Here is a 27,915-nt window from a genome sequence, read left to right as displayed (position 1 = left end):
GTATCCAAGTTTTATTTCTATCATAGACCTCCTTTTAGTTCTGCTATTGGGGGAAAAATGTCTGCTTCTTTTTCTGTGCCTGTGTGTAACACGAGTCTCTTTTTTGTTGGTACAGAGGTGGTTTGTTGGGCATTTGCATGTTTCGTATGGGTTTTCAGCAGGTTCAGATTTTCTTCAGCAAAATATCTTGGATCCGTGGAAATATCTATGATTGTTGAAGGTATTTTGTTCACCTGTGTTAGGTTACTTTTAAATTTAAACACTTATTGCAAGTATAGTTGGCATGAAAAACACAACCCTGGTGAGAAAATGTGATTGAGTAGGTACTAGTTTAAAGAGGGAGTATGTGCATCTGTATTCTAGAGAAGAGTGTGTAGAAGAGATCCAGGCAAATGCTGATCTGTCATCTGTGCCCGGTGAGATCTCTGCTAAGGAATAAGATAATGATTGAGCACGTGGATAAACAGAGCCTGCTGGGAAAGAGCATGGCTCTTTAGAGGAAAAACCTGCCTTGCTAACCTACTGCAGTTCAGGGAAGGTGTGTGTAGAGAAAAGTGTTTTGGTGGGCACCGTGTACATGGATGTGTCAGGGAGGAGGCTGTTAGCAGTAGGAGTTTTCCCAAGACTAATGTTTGTCCTGGGGTCACAGCAAAGGCTAGCAAATAAACTGACTTGTTTATAAATGTAAGGCTGAAGTGGAAATAAAATGTTTCAATGTATTTCTATTTTAACAGCAGGAAAGAAAAGTGTGAATTCAAACCCCAGAGGCCAGGAAGGAAGATTCCTAAATATGTGCCACCTCCTCTTCCAACTAATAAGAAGTGGTTTGGGACACCAATTGAAGAGATGAGAAGAATGCCCATGTGCGGGGCCCGTCTTCCTCACCTGAGACCCTCAGCCAATCATACAGTAACCATCAGAGTAAGATACTTCCGTGCTGAAATCAAATTTCATAAAGAATTGTTCAATAACGTGAAATGCCATACGTTAGTCTCACAGTATTGGCAGGTTGTGGGAATCTTTCTTTGCCATTCCTTGTGGGCATACTGGGACAACTGACTTTCCTGAAAATTGACTTTTTGATGCATAAATTTAGGGTATTGGGACTCTAAAGAAGTGTAATTTGGGCTTTACTGCCTCTAGACTATTAGGGACAAATATTTGTCTTTTGCATAGGTGCATGTGTACTTCCTTGTCAGATTTGAGAACTGTGGGAGTTTAAATATGTCTGCAAGTAAAATTTATACTTCAACGCTTTTATGTTATATTTTAATTTTAATGCAATTCTGGTTTTGGTTCAGGATATGTAAAAGGTTCGAAGTGTTCAAGATATAGAGAGAGAGGAAGAAAAGACAAATTACTAGCAATTTTATCACTGTATTTTAGGCCAGATCTGACATATATGTCTTACTCCTTTGGAGTAATATGCAAATTATTTTTTTAATAAAATGTGACCAGTAACCTGTAAGGTTATGGGTGAATCCTAAACAAAAGAAAAGCACATTAGGTTTAAATGCAAGTAACGAGAAAATCAGTGCTGCCAGAAAGCTGTACAGCAGGTTAGATCTTTAACATCCCATCACTTATTTTTTACATTTCTGATGCTATGTGGAATAAACTTGAAATATTACTACATCTGTAATGATTTATCGTTCTTTTCAATGTCAGATTAAAGAATGTGATTTCTATATATGGCAATGGTTACATTTGGAACTCTATTTTAAGTATTTGGGAAATATTTGCATGAAACTATATAGGTGCTTCTTTATAAATGAGGAAGTCTTCAGCTGATAATTAGGACATAAAAATAATTTCGTTTATAACCTTTATTTCACTATGCATCAAGAGGTCAAATGATATTCTTTTCACCAAGTGTAAGACTTGAGGGGAACTTGAAGATTCTGTAGTTTTTACCTCTAGTCTGAAAGGAGATACTGAATTTTTCCCACTCATTTCTCACTGCATGTTCATCTTTGGCTTTGAGCTGTGTCTGATGTTACTGTGGATTTAACAGAGCGAAAGATGGATTTTTCTAACCAAATAGCTTGTTGTAACTTTCCCTATTCCAAAAGAGGCAGTTGTAGATGAGCTTTTTCTTAACTAAATATCTGATCTTTATTTTTTCCATTTAAAAAAAAAAATTGAAAGTAGAGCCTGAGTTGTGTTTTTTTTTTTTTCTTCCTCCTCCTGTGTTTTAGGTAGATCTTCTGAGGGAAGGAGAGGTGCCTAAACCTTTCCCAACTCACTACAAAGATTTGTGGGACAACAAACATGTTAAAATGCCGTGCTCAGAACAAAATTTATACCCTGTAGAGGATGAGGTAAGTCAAAACACTTACAGGAGTGCAATAAAATAAAACTGACTTACATATAGATAAGTTTTCAGTGTACTGTATTTTCACACATGCTTGGTTGTCAAGCTGTGTATGGAAACTGGAAGATCTAGTAGATGAACATCTGGTCTGAAAAAGCTGAATTCTGGGTTGTGATGTTTCAAACAAAGGGGAAGCCTTTTTTTTTTTGTTTTACTTAACCCTTTTATGTGATGGCATATATGTTTGCTTTTTTTGGGATGCCAACAAATACGAATGAAAGTGATGCAAAAGTACTTTACAGATGCTCAAAATATTTTGTTTATTTTTAAAGATATTCACGAAGTAACCCTTAAAATTTTGTGGCGAGGAAGTTAATTATTACTAAATATATCATTCTGTTTTGAATAACTTCATCTGACTTTATTTTGGGCTTTTGTTTTAAAGAATGGAGATAGAACTGCTGGAAGTCGATGGGAACTAATCCAAACTGCCTTACTTAACAAATTTACATGCTCCCACGATTTGAAGGTAAGTTTGTCAGTTTGAAATCTGGTCTATATGCATAAACTCATAGAAGTACTTTAAGTCTTTCTATGTACTGTTGTCAGTAAGTCTGGCTCAGTCCTATATATTTGTTATTAAAAATAAATAAACAATCTCTGCTGTTCAAGGGATTTCCTAATAAATTCTACAAACTCAAAGGTGGAAGCTGGGAAACATTTTGATTCTCTCCCTGTGATCACCTCTGGTATCTTAGATATCTTAAATAACAGCTTTGCTGTACTGCTGCTCTAAATATAATAGCTGCTGAACAGCATTATCGAGGTCGTGTTTAATTCTCTTAAGGTGTGTGGTGTTAGCTTTTTGTTTGCTTCTTTTTTAAACTCAACTAATTATAAAAAGATTATCACACTGTTTTTGGAACTTCAGTGTGTAATCTGTTTCCTTCCCAGTTAGGAGACTCTGGTTAATTAAAAGAATTAAACTGAAGGTTTAAAAATAGTACTCTTAGTTGTTTAGAATCTATTGTCTTCCTCTACCTGTTTTCACATCTTCTGATATAGTTCTATTTTGAAGAGCTCTGCAGGTTATTTGATGCTTGAAAAACAACTGCTCAGAGTGCTAGGCAGTACACACATTGAATAAATAATTGCCACCAGTAATTTTATTTAGAAATTATTCAGCAGTCAGTTACAGAGAAATTACTTTATTGTGGAAGCTACAAAGCCCTTCATGGAAAAAACATCTTTTGTAAATGGCAAGGACGTCATGAAAACTGGGTTGTGATGAAGCTGCTCTCAGTTCCTGTTAGATTCTCTGTTGGCTTGTCATTTCTTAGATCATGAGACGGAGCATTTAAATATCCCTGTTAGCTCTGCAGTTCCCTATGCAGATGCAGAAAGAATTCTGAATTTTCATCTGTCTAATGAATTGTTAAAATGCCCCTTGCTGAAATCTTTATACTGACATCTGCTGTCAATATTAGATGCTCATACTTGACTCTTAAATCTTGGCATTTTGTTGTATTGCATTTAATCAGGGAAAAAAGACTTTTATTACTCTGTTAAAGAGGCAATTCTGTCTGAGAGTTTCTATGGCTTGCTTGATGTGTTTTCTTGTTACCATGCTGCTTAGAACAAAGTACTATATATGCAATATGCTTGCACACAATGTCTAGGAAAAAAGTTCAGATTCTCAAGTGTTCCCACTGAATTTCTTAGCTCTTGTTAAAACAAATTCTACTCCATAAATCTGTACAAAGCTGTCCAGTGGTAACTACTACTTTGTTGATAAATATAGCATGCAGGCTTGTTCTGTAGCCAGGAAGGTAGGGTGATGCACAGAAAAGTGAGTTTGAAAAATAACTGTTCACAACAGCATACTCGATTCAAGTTGCTGAAAAAATCTTCAAGTTTTGGAGACTAATGTTCTGTTGATAAATCTTATTGTTCTTGTTGGCTCTTCCATCAGGAATTAATGAATTTTAATTTGTAGCAGCTTAGAATTGCTATTAGTGTTTTTTTGTTTTTTTTTCTAAAAATAACGTAATTCAGATTATACCTGAAAGGCAAAGAAGACTATAGAAAAGCTGCAGATACACTTTGAATGAATAACTACTGTCCCCCAGCAACTTGTGAAATTTACTTTTGTTAGTTTTGTTTTTATTTGATGTTTTTTTCCTGAGAGCTTTTTAAAGCTGGTTCTTGTGAAGGGTCTAGTTGATTTTGTTGTGGTTCTGATTCTTTAGTCTGCTAAACTGGTAAAAATTCTGCTAGACTGCTGAGGGATGCTTTTTCTACCTCTATAAAGAAAGCAAGTTCTGGGGAGGGTGGAGTATTTATATTGTGTGTTGCAGGCATATGCAAATGTACCACAGAGCACTACTGACTGTAGCTTGCTCAATGCTGGACCTAAAATACGGAGTTTGGTATCATTCAGAGCTGCACCATATTAATACAGTTGCATGGATTTAGGTAGGCTCTGTGACAGGTTGTATCCACTAGATGGTACTATTTCTTCAAAAAGGAAATTAATAAAATTATTTTTCTTTTGTTAACTGAATGTCTCTCTGCTTTATTTTGTTGTGCTCTTTCCATAGGAGGCTATACTGAGGTACAATGTTGCTTATGCCAAGAAATGGGACTTCACAGCTCTTACTGACTTCTGTGACAAGGTAAACCATGTTGATTGAAAATAGGAAGAAAGGCAAAATGTAAATGACTTGTCTTCATGTCATAATACTTTTGGCTTCCTTTCCCTTTTCAAGAGTAAAGGTATTGCAGTCATTTAAGTGGATAGTTACTTGCCTGATAACTTCAGTTAAAATTATAATTAGACTTTATGAACTAGATTCATTTTAAATCATAAGCAGCTGATTTGAGTGCATTGGTAACAACTAAGGTTACTGAAGGTAAGGTGAGCAATGCCTTTTTTGTTTATGGAAACCGTATTTATTAATCAGTTGTATTGACTTTTCCAGTGTAATGGTTTCTTGTTTTAAAAAATGTTGCTTTGTACTTTCTTAAACAACTTTAATGCTGCATTACAGTGATGTTTGTATAGACTGTGCTTTGGTGGTCTAGCACTAAAATTTGGCTGTACGCTGGGATGATTAATTTAAACTGTGAAGACTCTTGAAAGATTGCAGTGGTTTGTATGATTTTGTATTAGCTTCTCAGAAAAGAATGGAACAGAAAAATGAGTAGTAGGTGGCAAATGCACGTTGGGCTACTTTTAATATATGTCCTGACTGATGATCAGAAACTAGGCTAGTTAATACAGTACGGGAGATGAAATGAGATGTAATAGAAAGCATATTATTTTTTTCCAGCTCAGGAGTTACGTGTACCTGTGCTTGTTTTTTGGGTAAGGGGTTGCTAAGTAGCATTTAGGTTCAGTGGAAACTAAATTTGATTTGAATTGAATTTGTTAATTACAGATGTCTGCTCTATTCATGTGATTAGAGGACTGTTCTTTCTGTTGCTGATAGGGACTGCTATTTTACAGGAGTTTTGTTTTGCATGCAATGCAGTGTTATTGCTGACAGAAGGTAGCTACAGAAATGCTGGTGGTATCTCTCATGTTTGCTGGCTATTTCCATCTTGCCAGTTTAGTGCTCCCTCCGTGTTTTACAGACTGTAGTGATAGAGATTGTAGACATTTGGCCTCTCTTGCTCCTGTTGCCTCTTGTACTACTCCAAGTTAACTTGGCTTGTTCAGTTGGCCTTTAACTATTCGTGTTTGTGTTATCAAAGGATACATATTTAAATTACTACAAAATGTTTTTAAAGCATGTCATTTTGTTTAAAATGATATATTTAAAAATATTCTCAGGAATGGTCAGATTTGCACCATATTGCTACGAATGCATCTGAGCTTGTCTTGATGGTTTTGTGTCATGTATCTGGGAGTTCAGAAACAGAGGTGATTAGATTCAGAGGTCATCAGGCAGGGAGAGCAAGTTAAATCAGCTGTCTCCAGAGAAGAGAGGAGCAATAGGGAAATAAACTATCTGTTGGGCATCAAATCTTTCACCAAGAGTGAAAAGGCAATTTCTGTCACCTGGGAATGGTGATTTACTTCTGAGGCTCCCCGATGAAAGGAGGAAAACAGTTTAAAAACATGAATTTTAGACTAACTTGAAGAGCATGCAGCACTACATTAAATGAGTAACAGTGAAGCACTATAGAATAGTGGCCCCTTATCTATAGGAGCAAAATCATAGCCTGGCTTTGTTTGTTGAATATATTGAGTTTAGTGAAGGGGATGTGTGGAGGGGAAACATGCAGAAAGATGCTTAAAATCTCTATTATTAAGAGATGTGTGAACTCTTCAAGCTTTGTAAATCAATAAGGCATCTGCTTTCAAAGCATTTACAGTCTGCTTATCTGAGCAGCTTTTCAGTGAGAAGGTGAGATCCTCTCTGGAAATGCCCTGAATACACTAGCTGTAGTGGAGTGTGCCTTTTGGAGTTCTTGTATTTGGGAGCTAATGATTAAGGGCTTACCATTGGCTCGTGTGTTTTCTTTTTTTTTTATCCCTTTTTATCCCTTGGTTTTGAGGGAAGAGGAAAAGCATTTCAGGCGATATTTGCTCACCAGAAGTTGAATGGTTTGCTTGAAAAGAAAGCTGGCTCAAGTAATCAGGCAAAGGGTGGAACAGCCCAATAAAGAGTTGTGGGAAATAGTTGCAAATATGTATTAAAGGAAAGAGATAAGACGGTCTATGAGCCTCAAACATCTATATTCCTGGGCACTGTCAACTCCTAATACATTCTTATCCAAGAATTCTGTCGCCTGATTTAGAAGGGACCTGGGTCCACAAATCTATTGGTGTGTATTTCAGTGGCTCATTTGGGCCATTATGTTGAGATAGTACTTTAATGGGACTGTGTTTGGGGAATTATAAAGCCACATTTGATGCTATTTATTCCAGTTCTGGGCACAGCTCACCTCATCTATTAATCCATTAAAGTTTTCATATCAGTGGCTTTCTCTTGCTTTGTGTTTCATATTTTAAGTAGTTTCCTTCCAAGTTACACAGACAAAATAGGCAATCTTCTAAAAACCTACCTGTGAGATTCAAATCAATTTTGGTCTAATAATAGTAATTACCAGTTTCTTGGACTTGTTTTTCTATAAGATGAAATACTTTCAACTTTCTCGACTAAAGGGAAATAAATACTGTGTGTGTGACCCAGGTTTTCTGCTGTGTAGGTGTGGGTCACGTTTTTTTCCACTGTCTGGTACTAAAATGCATGTTCAGTACCAAAAAACAAATTGACATGAGTAGAGCAAGGTCTAGAAAGAAGGGCTCTTCCCTGTAAGACTGATGGTGTTTGAGCGGTCAGCTCACGATTTTTGTCGTCCTGTGCTATATAGAGGCACTTAATTTTGAATCTGTCATGTTGAATTAGTAAAAGAGTGATTTAATCTCCTGAAGTGGACTTTTCTGTCTTGCTGAAGTTTTTTTGAATGGTCAGACTTGTTGGGTGGCTTGGTGGAAGCTTCCAGGAAAGCCTGGTGGTTTCATGCAGACTGTATTGCTTTACTTGGTTCCTGTGCCATCGCTTGCTCTATAGGGCTGACCACAACACCTATGGTTCTTGGATGGCAACAAGAGTTCAGTAGTGCATTGAAGGTGATGGAGAAATGTATATGCAATAAAACAAGTGCCCCTCTCCCTCACCATCCTCTATACTTGCAGTGCAGTTCCTGGCATCCAGAGGTAACCCCAGCATGTGGTGTAGAGCTGAGCATCTTTGTCTTTTCCTAACACGTACTTTGCAAGGTGGGCCCCTTATGGCTCTGGACAGTATGCTAATGGAAGTCTTCCAAAGGTAGCTCATTTTTTAGACCTGGAACTCAAACACAAGAGGAAGGGTATTTTCCTCCTCTTATGATTCTCTACCATACTTGGTCTTCTGTGTAGCTGGTAGGATCAGGAGTCTGTAGAACAAAATGTAATATAATGAATTCATTCAGTGGAGACAAGTTTCACAAGCGAATTCAACTTTGTCACATAAAGCCAATAAGTTAATTGCTTTGAAATACCCAAGCAGCACCAGGCTAAAGCTTTCTTTTATTTAATAATACTGTTTTACAGAAAGATCTGTTGTTTGGGAGAAAAAAAAGTCAGGTATCAGCACAGTAGTGGTTGTTTTTCTTTTGATGTGTTTCTAGCTGGATATGTTTATGCAGTTCGTTGTCCTTTCTCGCCAAGCTTTATCCCAAAGGTTTGTGTATATTTACAGTCTTGAGGCATAAATGGAAAACTAGGCATTTTGACCTTGTAGGCATAAACTTATCTACAACAGTGAGACTGGATTTTGTGACATCTTTTGCTTATTTGTGCTTCAAATTTTGGGTTTAAAATGTAACAGAAGTCTTTCTGAATTCTTCTCAGCACAAAAAAACAAACAAACAAAATAACGAAACACGCATACATACCCTGACAGAGGTGGACCAGTCCTACAAAGATTTGTCAGAAGAGGGAGCCCTCATGCTATTTTCAAAAAACAACTGTGCCAGTTAATGTTTGAATTCATGTTTGTACAGTGAAGTAAATTTGGGGGCTTGGTGGTATTTTTTTGTTGTTGTTGTTTCTTTCAAAAAGTTCATAGTACCCATCAGTAATGTGCATCAAGCTCTCGGTGGCTTATTTGCTTCAGACATCTGACAGTTTTGTTGTCCTCTATGGAATTTCCGCACAGTCATATTGATTTGTTCTTCCATCTGTTTGTTAATATTGGCAAACAGGCTTAGGATTTATTCAAGTTATTACTTACTGGGTGAGAATTATTAGTGCTAACATTTTTCATCTTACTTGCAAAATTCTTGTCATTTGAAAGTGCATTATTTTCCCAGAAATTAACTAGAAACCAGAGAAGAAAGTATGAACAGCAAGCAGAAAAGGGAACGTGAGGAAGCTGCTGTGGATGCAGCTGTCTTGAGACCCACACCAATGTGTGTGTGGATGAGCTTTGTTTCCATGAATGGTGATAGCACGTAATAAATTGACAATCTTGTAATCTACACTGCTATGTACTATAGTAGGTTATTTTTTGTTTGTTTGTTTTTGTTGTTGTTTTCCCTTGTAGGTCGGCCCTTCCGCTTGTAGGCAAGTCCAAACTCTTTTGTTCTTTCCAGAGTGCAGGAAATAAAAAGTCATCGTTCAGGACTTAAGCCTTATACTAATCTCTAGCAGTAGCAACTTTATTTAAAGGGAAAAAGAGAATCTATCATTTAAGATGATCATGTGGCCTGCTGCTTTAGTTAGGGCTTGCTTGTTCTGGACATTCTTTGTTATTATTGCATTGTTCTAAAGTCTCTTAGTGCAAAAGCATAATTCTTACTAAGGCTGTTTCACGAGTTCTTCCCCTTATGGCGTACTTTTGTTCTGTTCTTTCAGGAACAGGGGAGTGTTTTTAAACCTGAAAGTTACATGACTTTGTATACATAGTGCCTAAATTCCTTAGTAGGTGATCTTTTTTTAAAAAAAAAAAAAATCCATTTTAGTTGTGTAGTGTACAAGAACTTAAGTCCACAGCACTTATGTTGTGAAGCTTCAGGAACTTAATGATATAGAACCACTGTCATCATAAAATCTGAACTGTTCTTAGATGAACCCGTCTGTGAACAGCCTCGTGTTTTGTTTTTGTCCTTTGCACTAGAACTGCATGAAATTGAATTATTGGGTCCCATCTGAAACTTGGGAGATTTAGCAGCAATACTTAATAACAAATCTACTGGAAGAATATGCAGGAAAGGTACTTAAAGTTTCGAAAAGGAACTCTTCAGGCAACGAAGCAACAATGGGAGCTTTGATTGTCCACGTTGTTTAATTTCAGACTTCTAAAGTGCTTTGAAACTTGGAGGATAACTATGGCACTTGCATCTTATTTGTAGCGTCAGAAAACAAAGGAATATGCTTTATAATTTTACCGTGCGTGTTATCTAAGTTATAGGCTCTTCTCATTTCAGTTCTGTGAGTTATGTGAAAAAATGTGTCATACTGTCTCTTACAGATGTTCACCTTGTATCTGTATTTTTGTTTGTCTGGACTCCTTGAGCTTGATCCTATTAGTGGAAAGCTTGTGTCTGGGAAACGGAGAAGATATAATGAGAGGAGTCAGGAATGGATTAAAGATACGCAATAGCTTCCATATGAGGAACATTGAAATAGTCTAGGACTCTTATTTTTCATCTTAGGTGAGAGAGAGGTGAGGAATGGATACGACAGTGGTGTCCTAAAGGAATATAACACAGTTGAGAAGAAAGGACCATTTATTCCTCTAGTACAACAGTTAAGGGACACTGCGCGAATATTCCTAGCAGGTGTGGATTTCAAAAATGGACAAAAGGAATTATCTGCTTAGATACTGCATAAAAAGCTGTGGAACTCCTTGTCTCAGGGGAAGTTGAAGATGCGAAGGGTTTGCATCAGGTTTTGAAAGGATTTGCACAGATCCCTGGTACAGAGGTCCTGTTAGCATATACACAGATACTGTGGTGGTCTCTGGGCATTTTTTAAACACTGATTACTACAAGTAATGGTGGTGTGTTGAGGGAGTGCTGCTGATTGCTTGCTGTTAGACTTTGCTAGGCATCTTTTCTTCGTCTCTGTCAGACAGGTTTGGGGATATGATGGACATTTGTCCATTTTTACATTCTTCTCGCTTTGGGTTGAGGATGAGAGGCAGAAGTGGCCTTGGCATTCAGCCTGCATTGTGGTGTAACACCAATATGAGATGCTGCTGACAGAAAGACATGGAAATCTATATGCTACTTGCTTTTAAAAGGACAAAATAGTTATGTTAGTTGACGCTTCAAGTGAGCATCACTTGAAGGTGCTCATGCCTTTTAAAAATAGTTTTTTTAGGTGTGCTGCAGAACTTTAAACCCCTTGTGCCTACTTGATGCAAGTAGGAAGACTTGAATGGAATACACTATCATTATCTCTACAAAGAAGCTCTCTTTCTCCACTACATAATACTCAGTTTTCAGTGGCTGGGTTTGGGTTTTGATGTACAAAAAAGCATGTGTATGTTTGCAGTGAAAATTTATGGACATTTTGTGGTCTTTTTGTCTTCTGGGAAAGCTGTTTGAAGCCAATCAATCTGTGTAATGACAGGGATCTACATATTTGATTCCCACATAAGCAACGAGTTGCTGGTTTAAACCTTAAAACTGGCTATTAGAAGTTGTGGGTATGTGGGTTTTGTTTTGTTTTTCCCTTATGGCACAGTTTCAGCTAATCCTAAAATCTGGTGCAAAGCGATGTAGGAGGAAAACAAGGTCAGTTGTCACATTGAAGTAATGCATTGTAATTTTTCTTCACCCTTGGTGCTTTTACGTGATTATAGGATATGGGCTATTAAAAAACATTGTCTTAAAACTACAACTGTAATTAATTTTGAACCAGGATTAGAAAAGGAGTCCTACTTCTCCCTGCTTTTTTCCATTAAAACTCACATGACGATCATTCTTCTGGATGTTAGATCCTTTTGGAAGGCTGGAACAGTCAGGGCGTAAGGCTTCATTGTCATCTATTTTTATGCACAAGAGTCTGTAGATTTCTAGAAGATCAATAACTCTTTAAAATTTTCTATAAATATTTTATGAACTTTATCAAGTTGATATATTCATTAAAGATAAACGTGTAACAAGTAGGCAAATTTATAAATATAAATGTATAGATATAGTCTTTTATATTTTCTACAAATGTCATGCATCCATATTACAGATGTTTTGTTCTTCCAAAAGGCTCATTTCCTTTTCTTGAAAAAATTGAAGATCTTCATTGTACTACAAATTATCTTACATTTGCACAAATCCTTACTGTCTAAATTTTGGCTTAGCAATATTCATATGGAAATGTGCCCATACTTTGTAAGCTACCACTTTTTTCTACTGTAGATGTTCTGTGCAGTTTCTAGAATATAGGAGGATGTTCTTAATGAGTGGTGCAGGAGTCTCCTCTACAAGGAGTCTTATTTCTATTAGTTGACGCTTTGTATTTGGGAATGATTCAAAGAAATGGAAGAGAAACATGGTATGTTACTCTCAACAATGTAGCAAGTGTGTTATGCTGAATTGTGGCATACAACTAGTACAACCTGGGATAAAATCTACAAGATGTTTACTGTATGTTTTGATGGAAGTACGGTTTCCCATTTGAATGTGTGTTGCCACATAGTATACTAGTGCATCTGGCATGAACTCGTTACTTTTAGAAAATGTCAGATATAAGTAATTGAGGTAAAAGGGAGCATATTAAAAGCTTGAGAACTTAGTATTTGCGCCTCTGATTTTTCTACTGACAGTTTGTCTGCTGCTTCTCTACTTTGTGTTTTGAGATCACTAAGCTGCTAAGAATGAAATTAAGAAATGTGCTCTTAAGTAAATATTTCCATTGAAAAATTGAAATTGCAAAATTTCACAACCACAGAACCTCAGCCTGTGGTCTTAAGCTTTATTAAATAACCTTAAATTTAAGATTAAGAAAATTTAGAAAATACCTGGACAATTTTTGGAAAGTATACTTCCTTTTTTTAAACATTATTTCCATCTTTTCTTCTAAGAAGGAATATATAAATTCAAGATATCTGAAGATGATTTGACTGTAGTTGGATTATGACTGAGCTCTGGATTTTCCTTCATTTTTTGAAAAGGATTACACTGTTAAGAAAACTACTACTGTTTAGTATATGTGTATCCTAAGAGATTTTTGGTTCTAATAAGGCTTTACACTATTCTTGACTCCTAGCAGGTCTTAGGAACTATGTCAGTCTTTCCTGTATGTTTTGTTGTTTGAATGACCTGCTGGAAGAAAATGATTGCTGTAATCAGAGGTATTGGAACAGAAAGAATTTTAAAGGACCAAATTGTTCTGGTGACTGGTTTTTTGATTAATCATTTTTATAATTGTTTGGACAGTACTAACAGAAGTGAGCATTGTACAGAGATGTCAGCATTACAAAGGTAGGCTTTTAAGCAAGAAACAAAATGTCCCAAGGCTGAAAATAGCCTATCCATTGCTCTTCACTGGATTTCATTTTAGTCCAGATGTTTTCAAACAATTTTCATTACATCAGCCTACTTTTTTCAAATCTAAACTGAAAATGTCTTTTTGAATGTGCTGAGAAGGGTTGCTTTTTCACAGCACCAGAAAGGAATTTCTCCCCATGTTGTAGAAAATGTAAGCTTCTCTGGGGTGAGCGGGAAATATGCATTTTGTACCCATTCAAAATGTTAGTAGCTAAGCATTGTAGAGGTGAAATGGCAACGTGTACTGAATTACAGGCTTATTGTTAGTTTTCTGTACTTCCCAGTAAAACAGCTGAGTTGTCTTTTGAAGTGGTGCTTTATAAGCACCATCACAATAACTATTGCATAGACTCAGAATTAGCAGGGAAGGGATTCCTACATATACCAGGTGTAGTTCTAATTATAAAGTCTAAAGTGTTTGTGGATACGTAATGCTTTGAGACAATGGAAAGATACTCCTTAAGATCTCTTCAATAGTTTTTCCCTTTTATTGGGAACATTCCTGTTTAAAATAATAAAAATAAATACAAATATCTGGGGTTTAAAGTCTATCTTCTGTTAGTTGTTTTCTTTCAGTTTGAGGGCAGAATGCTGATGAAAAAAATTCTTTGCTTCCATTAGATTACATTTATTATTTATCCATACTTTACCCTGCTATCCCAAATGAATGAAAGAAACTTCTTCTGGTTGCTGTGGTTTTCCTTAGATGCTGTATGCCTTTAGATTTTTAATGTCTGGAGCAGTTAAAATAAAAAAATGGTGGTGGTTAAAAAAAACAAAACTCTTGAGATACTCTCTGAAATAGTTGTAGTTAAATAGCCGATGACTTTTAGATGCTCCCCCAGTGTAGTTCTTAGCTGATGTTTTCAAAATCATAGCAGTAGTAAACTTTCCCCCCCGCCCAAGCATTTTTTTAGGGAGGTAAAAGTTTTGAATGAATGTGGAAACTTATCTATTTTATCCTTATCTTTTCAGTCAGATGAAAGATGGAGGTTTTTCCCTCATGTTATAGCCCTGCTGTAGAAACAAGGCCATAGCCCTTTTTCGGTACTTCGTACTTCCCACCTCAGGAGCATTTAAAAAGCAGTATTTGACTCTTCCTCCCAGGAGTCTGCCATTGCTTTGGACGTGGTTGTGGCGCTTCTGCTCACGATAGAATTGCTTTTCAAGAATGTGCAGGTGGAGCCGGCTTGTGGCCTGGGGAGAGGTGGGACGGAGGTTTCACTCATTGCCAATGAGCGTGGTTGAGGTTAGATTTCCAGTATGGTAGAAGTATAAACGGGGTTTTTAAAACCATTAAAAGGAGATACAAAAATAAATATACTTGTGGTTTTTTTTTCCCCTCTCATAAATGACTGGACTTTATCTAGAATGTTGAAAAGCTTTAAGAGCAAAGCTGCAGTTGTTAGGTATGATACACCTGAGAGAGCATTTCAGGGCTGGATTGGCAGAAGATGTGAATGAGCCTTCAGGGGAAAAAAAATAAACAAAAATGAATTAACCTCTGCCTTGTAAGCTGTCTTTCTTTTTCCTTTTGAAGTGTCAGTTTGTGGTTTTGATAAATGTCAGAAGCATTCTTCTTCTCAAATAAGATTCTTTTCTGCATAATGCTGTGTTTATTTTTTTTTCCCCTCCTCTCTCCAAAGATTACTTTGTCCTTGCTCTGGTTTCTAATCAGACAAGGGCTCAAGAAATGAGATGGATTTGACAGCTAAGTGTGTTTCCTACTGAATTAGTTTTGTAAGGGAGCTGAAGGAGGCGGGTGAGAGTTTATTATTTCCTGGAGTTGTAGAAGTTCATTAACTTAATCAAATAGGAACTAAAGTAAAACGTTAGGGTTTCCCTGCCCCCTCCCTCATCTATTCCTCCCCCGTGCTTTGCTTCAAGGTTTCAACCTTGTTTATATGTATAATATTTTGCATTATGGCCAGCAGTCTGTACATATGCATACAAGTCAGTGGGCTGCAGCCTAATGTCTCTGTCTAGGTATCTACGTGTCTAGGGTATGCCAGTAGTGGAGGCATGACAAGTTTAAATAGAATTCATCTGCTCTCCGTCCAGAAGAAAAGACTTTCCAGAGAGTATGACTTAGTGAAGCTTTTTATTTCATGTATATTAAGTTAATATACTAGTTTTCAAAGTCACTTAATAAGAACTTGTTTGGGCTTTTTTGTTTTGTTTCCCAGCTTTTCCAAATAACCTATTGAGAAAGTCTGCTTTGAGGATTCTCTGATTTTTAAAAGTACTTATGACAAGAATGAGAGAAAGAAAGGCAGTGCAGGTTGGCAATCTGAGGCTGTTTTACGTTCTGGTAAAAGACCTGAGTAGTATAATTCTGGTATTATAATTCTGGTAATAGGCTTGAATATAATAGACAATGGCTTGGTTGTTTTATTGGCACTGAAGAGTTTTAGTCGTGGATCTAGACTCAGCCAGGCTTAAGTGTTGCACAAACAGTGAACAAAAAGCATTTGACTTCTATTTGGGACAGAGGAGAACAAGTAGGTAAGTGTAGAGTGCTCAGGAACTAAGAGGAAAGGAAGACAGTACATAGTACACTAAGGATCTGTTACATGATTGCTTAAATACACAAGTTTTTGTATAAGCATCATCTGAAAGGAAAGAGCTTAAGGGGAGACACCTCAGGATGACTCAGAGGGTATTTTGTGGAATACACTTCTAAAAAACAAGTGGGAAATGGAAATTGCGAACGCTATCAAAACGTGGATATTTTGTAGAAGAGTGAGTGCGCAACAGAGCTTTTCTCTCAAGTCAGCAATAGAGGACCTTTTGGAAGGGAGATACAGTCTATGCGCTGAATGGGGGAAAAAATAATTTTAAATGCTCACAAACAGGAAAAAAAAGGTTGTAATACTCCTTGTAATTTCTTAAGAAATTAAGCCTTCAAACACAAGTTCCTATTCTCCTTTTTTTCCCAAATTAGTTTTCACTTTTTTCAGTTTTCTGTTTATTCTGTAATCCTCACCAAAGTTGCAAAATTACAGAGGTTGATCAAACTTTTATTCAGAAGACCATTGTGAGTTGTGTTAGGCTTCATGGTTCAGACTGATACCAGATTTCTTGCATGTGGCACTGAGCTAGTCTTTGTCTTTGTAAAAATGTGACTAGTACTCCTTTGTTCACTTACCTCCTCTCCAGGTCTGCAATTCAAAGACAAGGAGATATATTAAAGTTATGTCTGGGTAAACTATATACATTATATGCTACACTTCTATTTGCAGTCAGGTTTCTCAGTTTGGAAGTGTTTGTGTAGATCTTAATGTCTTGTAAATATATACAGAGTTTGTTTTATTTGAGACAAATTGAAGGTAGTGAAGAAAAAAATTCTGAGACCAGGAGAGTAAGATTACTGTGAATATGGTAGGTAGAAGTTACCCAGTTTGTCTAATGTATCAGTTAGGAGGCCATTACCACTTGTAACCCTATGAGATCTTACATGAGAGCAATTAGGAAAACTCTCACTGGAAAGGCAGTTCAGTGCGGTAGCTGATTATACAGCGCATTTACAAGCAGGAACTGAAATTAGTTCTAAGAAAGTACAAGCAGCACTATGACAGCTGGGAAGGAAAAAGAAGGCTGAAATCCATTAGAATTAGGGAATCAGACATCAAGTCTGAAGTCTGACCTCTGTTTTTCCCCTTCGTCCTTAAGAATGTGGTTCGGGTGGTCATTGTCCTGCTGCTGAAGTTAATATGGGGAAGTAAAAACAAATTGAAAACATTAAGCTGTTGCTGTCTTAGCATGTTGTTTTGCCTGCTGACTTGATTATTCAACCTTCCCATGTGATAGATAGAGGTGTCCGAGTTTGTGTTCTGTATGTGTAGCTGGTTTGGTTTAATGAGCTGTCAGATTTAGATTTAAACTCTACCATCACTATCAACCCATGCTACCTCAGATCCTTCTTGCTGGGACTGTCAGGCATGCTCATTCGTTACATTTTGGAGGACTAGTTTATAGTGACAAGAGGCCATTACTTACAGCAGTAGTTAGACCTCTTTGCTGCTCTATAAATGTTCATTTTGTAAAATTGCAATGCAAGTTTGGCCAAGAGCTCTTAGCTCTGCTACAGCTCGCTGAACCATTTGCATCTTAGGAATTGGAGCTCTAAGTCACTTCTGTTTAGTCAATCACTCCACTGCAAATACTGACGAAATCGCAGAGTGATTTCTTTGGAAAAAGGCAATTCATGTTTTGTAACTCTGATTACATGTACTTTTCCGTTGGAGGTAACCCCTGCTCTTATTCCATTCCTAAATAATTTTTGCTTGATTGGAGGACTATGAATAAAGTCAACAATATATTTTTGTTTTGCTTCAAACCCTGAAAGAAGCTGCAGAGGGTATGTATGTATAATAAGGAAAGGAGAAAACGATCAGTTGTGTAAAAAACAAAATTGCTATGGTAGCTAATGTATTTTTTTCATCAAAAACTCTTGAAAACCATTTTGTATTTTAGAATTCCTTAAGTTATAAAACAAATACTAAGCATTCAAAAACAAAATTCAGTCCTTTCTCTTAATGTTTGCATAGTTGCAGCCTCGAAAAAGACTGTATATGGTTAAAAGCACATTACGGAATAAATACAGGTATCCCTGTACTAGGAGATCTTGTTCAGTGAGATTCTTCTTGTAACAGCTTTGCACTAACTGGAACGTTGCTTCTTCAGTGAAGAGTTGCTTTGTAGCCCATTGGCGAGTGGACTGCCTGGGTCTGTTTTACCCACCCTGCGCCACGTTGGTAATGCATGACTGTTTGGTAGCCTGCTCTGACTTACTAGTGCAGTGGAAGACAGGTCCCCCAGGTTATTTTCCTGTTGGGTCAGCAAGCTGAAGGATCTCAAGAACATGGGGTGGGTGTGTGTATTTGAGGATGAAGAATGACACATCCCTCTTTCAGTGACAATAAATAAGTAGAATATGCAATACAACTCTAAAATATGCTGCTTTTTATATCAGTACAAGTCATTGCTTCCTGAAGAGGGTTTCCTTCTAAATAAATCTGTATTCAGTTCTGTGACCAGGTGTTCTCTGTGCTGCTGCAGGGTTCTCCCATGCTGGTGTTTGCATCCTGGGGCGTCTGTCAGATGTAGCTGTGGTGTCAGCACTCCACATCCTGGAGTCCGTTTACTTTCCATGGCTGACTGTCCTTTTTTTTTTCTTTTCCTGTTTTCTATGTCTGAGAAGCATGTTACAGATGAAAACCAGGCTCCACACAGCACTGAGCATAGCTGAGAACATGCACTTATAGTGGGTGGCCTACAAAGCTGCTAGTATGCTGCTTTGGTGGTCCAGAGGATGAGGGTGAAGCAGACAGGGTTTTTCAGGTGTTCTCTGTCTATGAAACCTCAAAGGAAGAATCTGTGGGCAGAAAAGGTAAAGTTATGATTACGCTGTGACCGTGACTCAAGTTACTTGGTTCTCTAGGAACTTAGAGGTGAGAAAGGCTATGTGTTTCTGACTTAATGCCACTGTTCAGTAATGGCCTATCTCCTCAAGAGAAGCACAGGGCTGAATATTGCACCCAAGGAGTTGTTTTTAGGGAGAAAGTTTTTGGGAGAAGTTAGAAGAGCTGTGCCTAAATAGGGGAGCATTTAAAACAGGGACACTTGGGCTGCTTGGTTCAATTAGAGAAGGGTAGAGTTGGCAGTTGCTTGGCGAGGTTTGTGAGCTTAGCCCTCGTAGTGGTCGTATGTAAGTTGTGGGGTCCTTTAAGTGACTTATCTGGTGACAGTCCTTTCAAAAAAATACAACAGCAGCAGCAATAAAAAGTCATTTGTCATTTAGATGCAGGAATAGCAACAAAAAGTGATTTGTCATTTCAGTGTAGGAATCATCTGTCTGAAGTCCAATGAAAATGCTTCTGAGTATTAACAGCTTGCGATTTTGATGGTTTTGTTAGTGGAGGTCTAGTAAAAATTGTGTATGGGAATAATTTAGAAAGGAGACTGTTCCGATACAACATTAGGAAGATAAGGAGAATGAAAAGTAGCATTTCAGAGTTTAAAAAGTAAACTTTCTAGTTATATATTCTGCATCAGAGCTGAGCTGAACAGTTGCTGGCCCTGCTTCTGCTTTGGGAAGAAATCGTCTCTTACCATTGTTATATTGTTTTAAAAGAAGCATAAAGAGAAGGTTGAAGCCTTGACAGCTATGAAAAGCCCAGTGCCATAATGTGTCACCAGATAAGTGATACTGTATAGTCTGTGGCAGTCAGCAAAGCACAGCAGCCACTCTTTATATGTCAATTCTGAAAGAGAGGAAGTGTTACCCGAAGGGGAGAGAATATCAGAGTTTGACAGCCTGGTAGACATCTGAGGTTAAATGTCATCTTTTGAATAGATTTAACTTACATATTCATTTTATTTATTGAGATCTGAAATTCAGTCCTTAAATGCGTATTTGGTTTGTTTCTGGCACTTAAAAACATCGCACCTAAGAACAGGGAAAAGTTTCCTGCTAGAGCAGATGATGATAACGGTTAGGTGATAATTTTCAATATCTGACCTATTCTGTGTAAAACTAAGTGTATATGTAGCCAACAGCAGTAGAAGTGAGATTAATATTTATTAGTCTTTAAAAAAAAAAGTTACTTGCATTCCTGCTCTATTGAATGATTTTCAGATTTCTTAGGTTCGCTGTTCTTTGTAAGTTCTTGTTTCAATTTATAATTAAAACGTTGTTTGTATGTATCCCTGAGCAGCATACGTAATGTATGGGAAGTAACTATGTAGGTATTGGAAATATCCTTTTATTCTTCCATACAGACACACACTCACACCATGTGCTGTTTGTTCTTTGAGTATTTGTTTTGTTGGTTGTTTTTTTTAACTTCCTGAGCACTCAGCATTTTATATCACTTGAAATGGGATGGACTAGAGCAGAGATACTTCTGTTATTTTAATGATTTTGGAAGACCTGAAACTGATAGCCTCCAAACAATATTTTCAGCTTGTATTTTATGGGGAACAGTGTGTGTTGGAAAGTAGGCATCTTAATTTCCTTTGGTTGAGCTTGGAACTGTCATTTGCAACTTAGAAGAGGGAGCTGGACTCATTGCTGGCAGCTCTCTGGCTGCATTGGCTTGATAACCAGATGGGATTTGCCAAAGCTGCCGAACATACAGGCTGCGGGCCAGGCAGTGTCAGGAAAGCAGTTGATAATGGGGCAGAGGGGCTTGGTGTGACCAGGTCTTGAGTGTAAAAGCTTTGAAAAACCTCGTGGAACCTGGGCGTACCTGTTTGAGCATCATTAGTTGCGGTCTCTTCCATCTTGGGAAGCAGGTTACAGGAAGAGGCTGGCAAGGTGGCGTGGGAGAACTTGGGGGACCAGGTGGGTCGCACCCTTTAATGAAGGTAGTCCGGTGGCTGTGGATGTTGGGGGAATGTGATGGGATGGGGGGGAAGAGCAGAGTGGCCAGGCTCGCATGCCCTTAGAGCATTTTCTGTTGCTGCTGCTGAGGACCATCAGTCTGCCCCAGTGTGTTTTGTGTGTCCTTAACAGGAGAATGTCACAGGTGCTTGCCTCAGTGTATAGCCTGAATATGAAAGTAAATCAAACCGTGCCAGTACTTTAGTGGTTATGTAGTGATTCGTATTAGCGGAGAATTTGGCTCTTTGCTTTGAAAAGAGTCAAACTTAACTATTCAAGATTCTTTCATCCTGCATTTCATGACATGCAGCTTTTCAGAGAGAGAGAATAGTTTGTATATTTCAGTTTAGCGGATTATTGCAAAGTAAAATGCAGTGAAGTACTATGATAATGAATGCTACGGATTTGAATTAAGCTAATAGGACCTGTTTTTTCCTTCCATTTCTTTTGAACGGATCCTGTCTTCACAAACTTGTTTTGTACAGTTATTTCTGAGATTTTTTTTAATTATCCTTTTAAAAAATATATCTATTTTTTCCCTTTTTAACAGGTTCTTGAAGATGCAGAGGCCCAGCATTTGTTCCAGTCCATTCTTCCTGATATGGTCAAGCTTGCGCTTTGTCTCCCTAGTATCTGCACACAGGTAAGTAAACATAGCTAGCTAAATGTTCTCTGGCAGACCGGTTTTCTGCAAACTGAAGCTAATGGCTAGGGTCAAAAGATCAAGCTTACATTATATTCTTAATAAAAATATAGCTTTTGTATTGAATGTAGATGAAGCTGAGGGAACAGAATGGACGACACACGTCTGTAACAATATAATAGAATCACACTTATCAACTGAAATACTTGAATAAGCTTGAAACACCTGATTTTCACTTTTTGAAACATAGAAGTAGTGTTTTCATAAAGCATTTTGTGGGAGCATACTTTATTCTGCATAGAGCATTGCAAAACTTGTGCACATACAAACCTAACTAGATCTTTGTTACTGTTACTGGAATCAGTTCTGTGGGTTGTAAAGCTAATAAAAGCCTTACTGTGAATAATTTCGTTGAAGTGAATAGGACTAATCAAATAAGTGAGGTTGCATGACAACACACTGGCAGGGTTAGGACTAATTTGTAAGCTCCTTTGTCACAATTTTCTACATTGATTTTTGTTGAACTGGAACAGTAAATCTTTTCTTACTTCATGCAGAAGGTGTTCTACAATAGGTAGATAATTTCAAACAATATGAATATTGAAGCTTTGTTTTTTTGACTGGTCACTGGTAGGAGAATTTTTTGAGACTGCCAAGAAGTTTCTGAACACAGAGTAACACACAGGATTCAGAAGTTCATGTAGTAATGCCTATTATAAAGATGTTGTACTGTTAGCCAGTACAGCCAGTTCTTAACCATTAATAAATGGTTAAGGACTTCGTCAGACTTCATTTTTGGGTTATATGAAGCTAAACTTGTTCCAGTAGAATATACTGTCCAGCATAACCTATTTTTATAGGCTTATAGGACTGAGAGCGTCTCAGGCTTCTCCTCCCCCCCCCACCTGTGTGATTTCAGACATCATAATGTAGATTGTTACTTAAATAGGCAGAAAACAGAATGAGATGCAGTGAATGTAGTAATTATAAGAATGAAGGAAAACTTGTGTTCTGGAGTAAACAGGGCTGTGTATTCAACAGTCTAAATTAGCAACAGCTTCTGTATTCATAACTGCAAGTTTTAAAAGGTAGCTGCTCAGCTCTGCTGGAGCTAGGCTAGTGGCTATGGCTAGGAGTGTTGGAAGAAGAGGTGAGAACTCTTCTCTCCCTTCTGTCAAGTGGATTTATCATAATTGTTACTGATTCCTTGGTAAATAGAGATGCATTTTTTTAATTGCTTTTTTGTTTGTTTTTTGTTTTGTTTTTAAATAAACTACCTTGAATGTGGTGAGGGAATATTCCATATCAGGACGCTAAAGCCTGATAAAACGGAAGATGTGTAATGCTTCAGGTTTGTTCCCCACCTCCCATTTTGTTTCTCTTTAAACTGGAAAAAAAATCCAAACTAGAGTCAAACCCCGAAGTGAAGACCAAAATGAAGCTATGCTTTTTTTATTCATTCAGATTATAAAAGAATCAATGATCCTATACTTCCTGCAAAGATTATCAGTCTGTTTTTTAGTTCAGGGAGGACAGAAAAAAATTGAAGTCATAGGATGATCTGTGGAGTGACCTCCCCCTTTCTTTGTAAAGTACAATGCTTGATTATTGTAACTGAAAACATTCATTAGGGGTTTTTAACTGTACAACTGTCAAAGTTGCATTTTTATTTTTTTTTTTACTTCAGTTTTTAAGATTGCCCAGGAATTGCAAATCCTGTCTATTCTTTGTCCTCTCTTTCCCCTGGTTTTGTTTGATAAGTTGTGTGTTCCTGGTCTCTTTTTTATTATTGATTAGAAATCTGCAGTTTGTCAAGCAAGCTTTTTCCCAATTGTCTTGAATAAACTGTTCTTGACTTTAATGGTGCTGCTGATTAAAGGGTTCACCAATGACCTAAATTACTCTTGCTCTAATTTAACAAATGTAATTTTGTGCTGCTGTTTTTTCTTTTAAAATGGGTAAGCTAATTATTTTTCTCTCCTTCCCTCCCTTCTCTCCTGGCTCTCCCTCCCCCTCACTTGTTTTGTTCCCACTTGGTAGCCAGTACCTCTGCTGAAACAAAAGATGAATCACTCCATCACAATGTCACAAGAACAGATTGCTAGCTTTCTGGCCAATGCTTTCTTCTGTACTTTTCCACGTCGCAATGCGAAGATGAAGTCCGAGTATTCTAGTTATCCCGACATTAACTTCAACAGGTATGGCACTCTGGAGTAAATGGAACTGATAACCCTTCAATGAAAATATTGTACTTGTCATTTACGGGGAGAAACCTGTTTCTTCTTCCATGTTTTTAGAAGACTGTGCTCACTGGTTTCAGTAGTTTGCGTTCTTATTTTCTTCTTACATCTAAGGGACAAGAAAGAAATGCAACTACTTAAAAAAAAAAAAAAGGCAACAAAAAACTTGCATGCAGGAAGATTGTTTAATATTTCCTTTTCTGTTTCCCTGTGTGCACGTGCACAAGGCACAGTCTTACACTGGCACAATTAAACTGATGCAATTTCCTACTTCTATATAGCCATTTGTCTATGAATGGCCTATTTTGGTTTTGCTTCAGATATTTTATATGTATTTAATTTAAAGGTCAGTGCTTCCCCAGACATGTTCCTGTTGTCTCCTTTGTGTTAGCAGTAGCGATCTGCACGTTGAGTCAGGACTAGGACTTGATTCTTCAGTAACCATACATCTGCCTATCACTTTAAGGCAGTTGTAGAGCTTCACATTAAAATAAATCTGCCCTGCAAATTAGTCTAGGAAGGTTGTAAGACCACAACATGAATTTAACTGAAAAGACTTTGATTTCTAAACAAGCCCTTATTCTTTCCGTTCCTCAATACTACCATGCATACAGATTTGAAATATTTTCTTTGTATCTGTTATTGCATAAATGTCCTTATTTCAGTTATAAATGGGGAAAAGGATGAGATCATTTTCTGCTGCAGAATAGTATAGTTCACACAGACTTGTAGATTAGAAATGAGTTTCTTTTCTCTGGTCGCTTCTGTACAATTCTGTGTGGATTAACCTTAGGTTTATTTGTCTCGGACAGATCATCATCTGGAGGTTTTCCTCATTCCCTCACAGTTAATACACATAGCATATATGCTCTGAACGTTGAGACAAGATATAAAGATGCAGTGTTACCTGTAATCCAGCACTTGAGCATTTGTGTCATAAGAGCCACACTAGGCTCTAACTGGCCGAAATAAATCATGTCAAATGTGCTGGAACACTCATAAAGGTTTTGGTGCTCGTTGTCGCTAAGAGTTAGCTGAAGTTTCTCTACACTGAGTATTTCAGAAGAGAGACCAGAAAGCTATACTTAGTAAATGTTTCCTGACTTGGTGTTTAATCCAACAGTGCAGCGGGGTACAGAAGAGAAGTGTGAGTGGTCATTTGTGCCCCGTAGGGGTTCAGCATATTTTCCACCATCAGGTCATAAGTACAAATAAGTGAGAAGTAACCATCCATTTGTTAAAGCAGCTTATGTTCAGGGTAGTGGGAGAAGACAGCAAGGTTCTGGACAGGGGCCTGTTTGACTGTCCCAACTGCAGGCTTATAGATGATTTTTTTCCTTGTATCAGGTTTTTATTGTACCTTAAACATAGTCTAAACCAAGCAGTTGAATTATCAACTGTAGAATAAAATGCTGCAAAGTCTTTGAAATAAATTCACACAGAACATTGCACAGGTACGTAAAGTCACAGTATTACAGTGTAATACTAGTGGTTAACTCAGGACATAATATTTTGAACTACTTTTAATACAAAAAAAGCCTTGGAAAACTACTAGGTAAATAAATTACTGCCATAGACTTAAAAGAATAGTCAGTAAAAAGCTCTAACTGTTCAGGATTTTTGCCTTATTCTGGTCAGTCCTTTGCTCTCTCTTACTTGGCTTCTTAGTGCTATTACTGGTAGTAAATTCCTGTAATATTATTTAAAAGGGATAATACAACAGCCATTCTTCAGGCCTCCCTCTTGCATTGCGTGTGAAGTAATGCTCTGCTTTTGGTCACATAAGGTAGAAAGGCAGTTTTACTTGCGTAAGTGCAAGAATGTTGTAACCAAACTGGAGAAAAGAAGGAACGCTGATGTCCTCTTTTTCCTGAAGTTTAAAAGCGTATGTTCCTCAGCGTTTGCCAATGTATGCTTTTTTGTGTTCTTATGTAAGAACGCTTATCATTGTGATCCTTTTTATTTAATCATTTGTTGGCCTAAGGTTATTTTTTCCCTCGTTATTTTGCATTTGATAACGAGCAGATTAGTGAAGTAGGAAGGAGGTGTGACTAGCGGTAGATAAAATAAGAGCAAATGTGTCAGTGAGAGGGGGACTGACGGGATTAAAGCAGGAGATTGAAGTGAGTGATGTAGAGAATACTACAAGAAATTGCACTGTTTTCTATCATGCTACTGTATGTAACTGGACTTCGTTGAAATCTAAAATGAAGGGGAGGAGGATGGGCAGTATCCCATTTCTTCTTTTCCTCCTGCCAATCCTGCATTTTCTCACCCTGAAAAGTTAGTTCTTTAGGAGCAGGAAAGACAAAATGTCATTTTTTCAGCTATTTTTTCAGGCTTACAGGATGACAAGGTTTGTTCTGCTGCAGTCTGTATCCTCAGGTTTTACAGGAAAGCCTTTCGTGAGAAGCTGGATGTGTTCAAAAGGCAGCAAGTAATGGCTGAAATTAAGATTTTTGTGACTTTTTTTCTGGTGTTTTTATTTAAAGGCTTTGTAGGCTATTGCTCTGCTCTGTTTAGGGATGGGCATAGCAAATAGTTCTACACAGCAGCCCTTTCTCCCCACAGTATTGTGAACCTGCAGTTTTTTCCAGACTTAGTTCTTTCCTCGGCATAATTTCTGCTGCATGACTATGAATGAATTATTGCGTTCTTGGGTGTGAAAAAAAAAAATCTGTCATGATTCCCTAATGAAGCAAAATTACTAAGTGCATACTAGCATTTGAGAATTTTCTTTAGCGAATGTTGTGTTCCTTAATTCCTCTATGCATTTACTTTGTGTTGATACAAAAGGTTTCCTTCCACTCCTTCCTTCAACTCTGAGACTGAAAAAATAAAACTTGTGCCTTAAGTTAGAAACAGAAGTGTGTAAGGTGTTTCTTTTACAGTTTTAAACAGCAATCATATATCAATTCACTTTATGCAGACTTAAACATCAGTACCTGTTTATCCACTATAACGTAGTTATGTTTTCTGTGTTTTAAGTGCTGTCACGTTCCCTCCTCCCTTGCAGTCTTTGCCCTGCTGTAGGTTTCTGTGTGGTGTTAAGTAGGATACTGTGATATCCACTCTCCACCCCCAATCAAGACGTGAATCTGACAAAACGACGGATGCTCAGTGCATATAAGATATTAAGAATACATTTTTTCCTCCTTTGTTTAGTGCTTTCTGGTGTACTGGTGCTTGGCACTGTTACTGCAGGGAGGATGGCATGTGGCTTGAATGCTGGTGCATGCGCTAATAGCGGCAAGTGATTGGAAGGAAGGCCATTTTGTGTGTTAGTATTAACAGAAATCATCTGTGCTTCTCCTCTCCTCTCCTGTCTGTGTTGCTGGATGAAGGGAGGAGAGAGTGAGCGTTCCTCATTTGACACTGAAGCACTTGGCTTAATGGTATGTTGTGACACTGTCTAGTTTGATTGTTCATCATGCTACAGAGTCAAAGTCACTCGTATAATGAAATACTCTGTAATTTAATTAAATTATTCCCTTTAGGACTTGGCAAGGATCAGCCTCTTACAGTTCTTAAGTCATTAATGACATAATTCATTAAAATTGTAGTTAATAAAATGGCATTCGCAGTTTAACTTTGAGAGCTTGAATGGTTATGAATTTTAGTAGATGGAATGACATCTGTTCAGTGGCCAAATAATTAGATCATACAAAATAGCAGAAAGCATTGCTTCCATTCAAACGTTCAAACATCAAACCAAAATTTAAAAGTTCAATTTAAAAAAAATGCTTTTATAATATATAAAATGGAAATTGATTGGCCAGTTTTATGCAAAAATACTCAATCACAAAAAGAATAATTATATTTTTCGTTTTTATCCCTCATACTGATAAATTTCCCATAAAAGGTGCGTGCTGTTTGAATGTAAAGGATGAGTTGTATTGACTCTTCTGAGATCATATCTCAGATTATGATGATGCTCACATTTTAAAGTAGTTTCTTCTGGTAATACTCATAATGAATCTTCCTTGTGGATAGTTCGTGTTTTAATGTAGAATTTTCATAAAGCATTTTCCTTCTTGAAATACATCAAAGTTAAGAAAGAACAATGCTTTCTTGCATTTATTTTTGAAAAGATACTGAAACCTGATACAGTCCAGTGTCATATAAGACTTTGCTCTGGGGAGTTTTTTCTTCCCCCTGTATCTTAACGCTATAGTATTTGGTAATTTTGGAAAACTATTAAGTCTGATTATATGTAATAGAAAAGTATAAAGAAAAAAAAAAACCTGCAATCTCGAATCAGTTTTCTAGATGACTGAAATGG

General features: G+C 37.3%; 1 protein-coding gene across 2 annotated transcripts in view; it reads left to right on the top strand.

Annotated features, from left to right (window-relative positions):
• The window catches only part of PARG (poly(ADP-ribose) glycohydrolase), a 65,408-nt gene that overhangs the window by 8,634 nt on the left and 28,859 nt on the right, over window positions 1–27,915 (top strand). The window contains exons 4-9 of one of the 2 annotated variants that reach the window (XM_083845314.1): window positions 738–921; window positions 2,199–2,321; window positions 2,760–2,843; window positions 4,915–4,989; window positions 21,301–21,393; window positions 23,434–23,591. In XM_083845314.1, coding sequence (XP_083701440.1) covers window positions 738–921; window positions 2,199–2,321; window positions 2,760–2,843; window positions 4,915–4,989; window positions 21,301–21,393; window positions 23,434–23,591 — 717 coding nt within the window. Of the gene's footprint in view, window positions 1–734; window positions 922–2,198; window positions 2,322–2,759; window positions 2,844–4,914; window positions 4,990–21,300; window positions 21,394–23,433; window positions 23,592–27,915 lie in introns of both variants that reach the window. The other variant, XM_083845313.1, reaches the window with a different exon arrangement.

The sequence above is a fragment of the Anser anser genome, assembly GCF_964211835.1.
Source record: "Anser anser genome assembly, chromosome: 7".
Lineage (NCBI taxonomy): Eukaryota > Metazoa > Chordata > Aves > Anseriformes > Anatidae > Anser > Anser anser.
This window is presented reverse-complemented; position numbering and strand designations above follow the sequence as displayed.